A 7611-nucleotide genomic window follows, 5' to 3' on the forward strand; every position below is an offset into this window, starting at 1 on the left:
AGCTGAGCTCCGACTCTTTAATTCGAAGGTTCCTCCAGAAACCTGCCGATTTAAAACCAGATAACTGGAAGCAGCTGGTGAAGTAATCACACGTCACTATTAATATTCATAACTGCAGTTAAATTATGATTTGTGGTTTGGGGCAGTAAACTTGGTGCTTAGTTTATTGCGCTGTAACATTGCAGATTACAAGCCCAGAGCAGGCGTCATCAGATCTTCTGTCTTACAAATCGAAAAGCGTTGACGAACGTATGTAGGGCAAGTTTGTGCCGCAGCTAAGTGTGCAGAACATCTCGTCCTCTATGGATCGGACTGTTATCTCCAACACTCAGGACATTAATGAGTACAATAATGATCAGCAAGTGCTCTCAGCTGACATAACACACACACACACACATCTGTCCTTTACACTATTTCCATTTAACCAGTGAGGATTAAGAGATGATACCTTTGTGTGCTGTGAGTTTGCAGCGTGAGGAGCTCATCCCAGCGGTATTTGTTGATTAGCATGTGAGCCAACTGCATTCTCCCTCGTTATCTAACAAGCTAATTACAAGCTAATTATTTCAAGGGAGCGAGGTTAGCACATCAACTTTGCAAAGTTGTGAAATTGATAGAGACAATGCAGCAGCGAGGGTAATTATGATAATTGATGGTGTATCTGCTCGTGTAGTCGAGAAAGAAATCCTCAGGAAAAAAGTGGAACGTCTTTAATTAGAAACAATCTATACTGCAAAGAAAACAAGAGCTTCCAAAGTGAACAAATCATCCTGGAAATCATTTCTCCTTCTACTGTGGCGTGAAAAACAAACATTTACATCACCAACGCTATTTTTAGACAAGACACACTCAACACATGCATAATGGCCAACAGCTGTAACACACACACGGCACACGACCAAGTTTGACCTTTTTTTACTGAATACATTATTTCTATTATATTTATGCAGAAAACAAACATTAAACATAATAAAATGTAAATATCTTCCTGCTGCAATGAAATGATCCCCAAGTGACTTTCCTTTTTAAATCTTTGATAAGAAAACATAACATTAAAAACGACTCTACAGCTTTTGGCACAACACTGATTCTGGGTATTGTAGTTTTTTAAGGCTTTCCTTCAAGATCTGTAGTTCCTCTTTAAGCGTCTTTCAGCTCATTGTTTTGGTTTTACGGCCCACAACTTTACCGTTTTGGTTTCCTCTAACAGGCAGCTGCTTTCATTGGAAAACCTCTCAAAGCCCCCCCAGTGCGCTGCCTGGTCAGCACCTACACAGCAGACAGAACAAGCAGCTGGTAGCTGGTGAACATCTTGCAGCTAAAGAAGCAGATATTTCCCTCAGGAGTTGGTGGAGACCAAAACAGAGCGAGAAGGAGAGATTATTGAGCTTGGATGTGACAAGAGGCAACCTAAAAGGTGATGACATGTGACGAATGTGTCGTGTTTGCAGCTTGTTTCAGCGTTTAAATAAACATTTAATGCAGCTTTAAGGTTTGTATGTCTGTAGTTGCTGGTAGAAGCCGGGGTTTGGGCGGATGGAGGGCCTCGCCAGCTTCACCTGGCTGTACGCATCATCAAACGGGAGCCCCTCCCTCAACATCAGGTAGCCAATGACGATGGAGGAAGAGCGTGAAACGCCCGCGTTACAGTGGACCAGCACCACGCCGTGCTGTGGACAGAAAATATTAGAAAGATCTCGTATTAAAACGTACAAAATGTCTTTTTCTGTTCTGCCACAAAGGGTTGTGACGCAGCGTGGAGTCATGGGAGTTGTAGTCTTTAACACTCATTGTTCAAATGGACCCGAAGTCTCTGATGACTTCAGATCCAGACGTTCGAGGACTAAAATCTTTCATTCGGTTAAAATATATAATAAGAAACGACCAACGTTTAAAAAGTGAGGTTTGAAACACTGACGCTGCTCAAAGGAGATACAACGCCGACCAAATGAAACGGACCATGAGCATGTGACGTACGTCTTACTCATCGTTGAAATGTTACATATCACACCTTTAAAAACAACGTGTCCATGTGGTCACGTGAGGACATATTGTTCCACGTGTCCCGGTTTCACCTGCTGAGGGTTAGAGACCCCCGTCTCTGTGAGTTCTGCTGCCACACACAATACTTTCATTTGCTGCACGCAAACATTCAAAAGTGACATTTAAAAACAACATCCTGCGTCGGGGTTGTTGCAGAGGCTGACGTCTCAAAACATCAAAACAATATAACCGTAAATGATTGTTTCTGGTATTAATAAAAGAGTGTAATGTTCCCCGTGCTCACATGACATGAGATAGAATTTTCTTTTCTCATTTTTCCTCGTGGAAATCTCTTAATTTCTGAATTTCCAACACTTCAGCGTTACACGGAGCAGGTGGAGCAAGTCGGGACGGAATAAATCTGCGCGTGTGTCAAAATGTGCCATATGATTAGTATTAATGTTGATTATTGTGCTGCCTGGAGAGCCCGGCTGGAAATGATTTCTTTAAAATTCCAGCCACATCTTTAGACAATGCGTGCAGGCCCACGGCTCAGAACTGAAGCTCAGCATATTGACAATTAGTCTCTTTTATTCAGCCTCACATCTCCAAATAAAGTCTCTTTTCTGGCTCGATATGCTGCACAACAGAATCTGAAAGCACATTTTTTATTGTACATGTCAATTAATAACCAGCGAGGGACGGGAGATTTAAATTAGCTCTGGCCACACACATGTGCAGAGCATTGGTTGCTGTAATTGACATTTTATCTGTGCTTTCAGTTCCTCCGGGTGAAATACAATCAAGTGAAGCACCTTCAGAACATACGGAGACGCTGCACCAAGACGGGAGGAGGACATCAGCCTTCAATAAGTCTCCGTCAATCAAAAAGGTTTCTCTGCTGCTTCTTATATGATCTTTTGAAGGCGTCTGCAGTCACTACAGCCGCATATTAGCTCTTGTTTCCTTTATTTAGAAACAGAAGAACAGAAAACTTCTGCAGACTGAAAGTTGCCTGAGCAGGATAATCCATCACAGCGAACACGGGGACTTAATTTGGTTTTGTCAGAGTTTCTTGTTTTGCTGTTATTTCATTGCGCTCGAGTTGAGTGTTTTCATATCAGTGCTCACATCACATTGTGTTCTGCTTACGGTCAATCTCCTGACACACACACACACACACACACACACACACACACACACACACACACACACACACACACACACACACACACACACACACACAAGAAGCACTGCTGTGCCAGGAAAGAATCCCTCTAAACGTATTACATACAGCAGATGAAAGGACTGGGGGAAAACTAAGAATAAGAAAACATTAACTCTCTACATGAAATGACCCCAGCGTGCTGTTTTAATAGGTATTCTGACCACACACCTCGCCTTTATGCCGCGTTACAGATAACCGACTCCTGCAGATGTATGTAAATGCATCGCAGGGAGGGAGCAGAACAGCTGCGCGTGCACACTGACATGTTAAATCAGCTGGCGGATATAAAAGACGACATGTTTAGGCTGCATGAGGCTCCTGAGAGAACGAGGATGCAGAAATGTTTAAAGAGATTTCATGCATTTCTTTAATTATCTGCAAATGTCTGTGATAGAAAGAAGACTCGTTTACTAAAGTAGAAGTTTACGGTACTTGTACTTTATACATATATAGATATATATATATATAGACATATATATACACATATATAGATATATATGTATATATATATATATTATAGACATATATATATATATATATGTATAATATATGTATATATATATATATATATAGATATATATATGTATATATATATAGATATATATATCTATATATATATATATACCATAGATATATATATATATATATATACACACAACCACACATATATTATATATATATATATATATACACACACACACACATATATATATATATATATATATGGTGTGTGTGTGTGTTGTATATATATCTATATATATATATATAGAGATATATATATAAAACACATAATATATATGCATATATATATATTATATTAGAGAGAGAGATATATATATATATATAATATATATTATATAGATATATATATATATATATACTATATATAATAATATATATATATATATATATATATATATATATATAGATATATATATAAAACATATAATATATATGTATATATATATTTTATATATATATATAATATATAATATATATATATGTACATATATATTATATATATATATATATATATATATAATATATATATATATATATATATAACGGGGGTTTCACTTTTTGAGTATAAATATGCTTCACTTTATTGAAGGGAGTTAATTGATTGATTGATTTTTTCATTTGAAACCTCTGAAAACACAGCGAGGAAGAACTCATAACTAAAATCAAACAGCAATAAAAGAAGAATAAATAACTATATCCAATCAAACAAACAAAGAAGAAAAATGCAATTTAAAAGCAATTAAACGTTGGGATTGTCTCAGCAGTCTTTCATTATCTTTCATGTTTCATAATTCATAGTTTTCGGGGGTTATGTGCTGAATTATGTCAAATCCTCCTTTAGAAAAGTAAACCGAGACTCTCCTTGTAAATGCATATTTAGCATTAATGTGTGTATACCTGTTCTCGTGCCTGATCTACGAAGGAGCTGCATTCCCCGAGATACGAAGTGATGTCAGTGTCTGGGAGGTCGAGGATCTGCAGCGTCTTGTAAACCAGCTGATCTGGGAACAGGTCGGTGACTCCATAGGCCACATTCAGCACATGAGACACCTGACGGGGGGAAAGAAGAGACATGACACTCCTTGAGCAAATGACCCCTGAGCATTGACTTGTTTAAAAGGCTGTTCTGGCAGCAGAGAAAGAGACGGATATTCTGTCTTCAGCCATATTGATGACGTGACACTGATGTGACGGAGCGAGAGGGCAGAGAAGACAGAGCAAGACGCGGGTTGACGAAGATGAAGAGGGAAGAGGGAGAGGGGAACGAAGACAGATGGCTCCAATTCATTTTGCAGGATCTGTCTACTCTCACTTAAATGTAGCTTACCCCAGAGGGCTAAATCCTCTCCTCAACATCTGCGTCTGGCATCTTATATCCAAGTTAAAGTCTGCTTTATTCTTTATTTTTTTAAATACTAAGTATTTACTACGAAGTATTATGTGTTTAAAGTCTCACATATCTTCTTCCTGTGCTCCATTGTTGCACGAAAACTATACAAACATGAGTTGGGCGACATCTTCATCACCGTGAACACACACTGTAGTTTGTTTTACACCGTCGTAATGCACCAAATGTGTATTAATCCGCAGCAGAAAATAGTCCCCAACAAATGCACCATTAATAACGTTTGAGTAGCTTTTGTTAAGAACTACACTGTCCATCTTTGTTATTATTACTGAGCCCTATACATATACATATATACATATATATATATATATATATATATATATATAGTGTTCAGGAGGCGGGGAAGGGAGAAAGAACCGACAGAAGGACTAACACGGTTGGTTTTAGTGTTTAAATGTTTAAAATAAAGACGTCCTTTCTCCTCAGTAACAACACAGGATGGTGCATATTTCATCACTAAGTGTGTGTGTTTACATACACACTTATATCCTGCTTACGTGATTATTTATTCATTTATATGCAAGTAGTTTGACGGGAACAACAAACGACTGTATTTTCTGTCCGTGGTAAAAACAGAATAAAACAGAATAAAGCACCGTCACATGTTTCTCATGTTCGCTCGTTCTCAAATCCAGCTGTTTAGAAATTAGTCGGTTAAGCAAACATGTAATGACTGATGATGCAGTTTGGGTCCATCTGCTGAAATGAAAGTGAATATCTGACTTCAGTGATCCAGACGCTGCACCATTGTTGCTCTTTTAATCCACGTCTAAACGTGTGACAGGTGACTCGAGTCAAAGACCGATTCAGAAACCTGGAAAATATTAGAGCACGAAATAAACGTCAACTTTAATCTTTTCTTTCATGCAAACATGGCAGAAAGTTTCCAGCCCTGCTGTTCTCTGTTTTATATCACAGGAAGTGAATGTCTTTCAAACATTTAAAGACATCATGTTGGACTTTGAGAAACTGGGATGGACATTTATTCACTATTTTATAACATTTAAACGATTAATCTAGAAAAGAATCGTCTTGTGGAACGTTATCCCTACGAGTATAAGAGAGTTGTAGCTTCAGTTTTAAAGTAATGTTGTTAGAAAGACACAGTCATGTTTCCATTAGAGCCTGACATATAGGTGCGCTGTACTTATTATCATATGTTTACATGTATCCAGGGACAACAGAGCATTGTGCAACACAACACATGCATCGTCCCCGTTTTAAATAAACCGGTACATGGTAAAAAAATAAGTAATCGATAGTTGCAGACAATAATAAAATAAAAACAGGAAGATAGATAAGGTTTATTATAGATGGTGCAGTTCTGGTGTACACTTCTGCATGTTGCCTGTCTTGAATAGAGATTTGATTTCCCCACAAAGTGCACCTGATGCTGTTAAAGTCCTGTCATTGATACCAGTGAATGCTTATTTAAGGTTCCACTGGTAAGAGCTGTAAGCGCTCTCTTCTAAACCCTGGTTGCGTTTGATATTAGGCAGTAAAGGTTTCATCCCTGAAACAGGTAGTGAAGGTATTTGTAATCTCTCCAATTCATCATCGTGAGACTGCACAGGCAGCAATATGCTCATGCCCGGGAGCAGCCGCTGCAGAGAGGAGCAGTCACATTTCTTTAGACTTACTGTAATCATTTACTCCCTCTACTGAGCTAAAGTGTCACTGCACGAGCCGCCAAGCTCCTCCGGCTATTGGCTGCTCGTTGCCGACCTGCAGGACAGCACACCTACACGGTCTAATCTCATGTCACTGCACATGCACTCACAACAAGGCAAGTGCATGCCCGCTGTATTGATCCCTCTGTACTGACCTTACATCTCTGCAGGGTGTCAATGTCGTGGGCTGCATCCTGAGAGGCTGAAAGGCAGAAACAACTTGATAAGAAGACCAGAGGTTACGCTCCTGCTAAACAAAATGCATCTTTCCCCTGAATAAAGCGCTCCCCGCAGGCTGACAATCATTGCTCGGTTATGAAATGATCAAATGCTGCTTTCCCCCCTTGTTCACATGAATATTTATCGGCATCTCCCCGGTTTATTTTTTACACGAGAGACTAAATGTAGCATTTAAATCAGCCGTACAAGCACCATCAGGGTGACGGTGCTGCTTTTGTTAAAACTGTAAACATGTATTAATCTTATTCGTACAGCTGCACGATATGAGGAAAATATGTTGTTGTTGAATATTGCAAGATATTTGCGATGAATACGGATATTAAAGAGCACTCATTCAGTTTACTGCTCAAATACAACAAATTGCTTTTTGAATATAACAAAAAAAGAACAAATTGAACATTTAATTGAACACAAAAGGCACAAAGATAAGAATAAAGTGCAGCTTTCTTCTGATACTCTCTTTCAACTCACTCAAAGAATTATACATTGTGATGGCGATTAAACAAATCCAGCTTCTAAAATGTGAGGATTTACTATTTTACTTTCTTTTATTGTTTTAA

General features: G+C 38.4%; 1 protein-coding gene across 3 annotated transcripts in view; it reads right to left on the minus strand.

Annotated features, from left to right (window-relative positions):
* Positions 1 to 695: 695 nt before the first annotated feature.
* Positions 696 to 7611, minus strand: part of LOC115019789 (dual specificity protein phosphatase 19-like) — a 13675-nt gene continuing 6759 nt past the window's right edge. For all 3 annotated transcript variants that reach the window (XM_029449388.1, XM_029449385.1, XM_029449386.1), the window contains exons 3-5: positions 6967 to 7013; positions 4631 to 4783; positions 696 to 1670 (exon numbers count right to left, since the gene is read on the minus strand). In XM_029449388.1, the coding sequence (XP_029305248.1) occupies positions 1488 to 1670; positions 4631 to 4783; positions 6967 to 7013 (383 nt within the window). In that variant the 3' untranslated portion in view covers positions 696 to 1487. The remainder of the gene's footprint in view (positions 1671 to 4630; positions 4784 to 6966; positions 7014 to 7611) is intronic.

Source organism: Cottoperca gobio, chromosome 15 (genome assembly GCF_900634415.1).
Source record: "Cottoperca gobio chromosome 15, fCotGob3.1, whole genome shotgun sequence".
In the NCBI taxonomy this organism is placed as follows: Eukaryota; Metazoa; Chordata; class Actinopteri; order Perciformes; family Bovichtidae; genus Cottoperca; species Cottoperca gobio.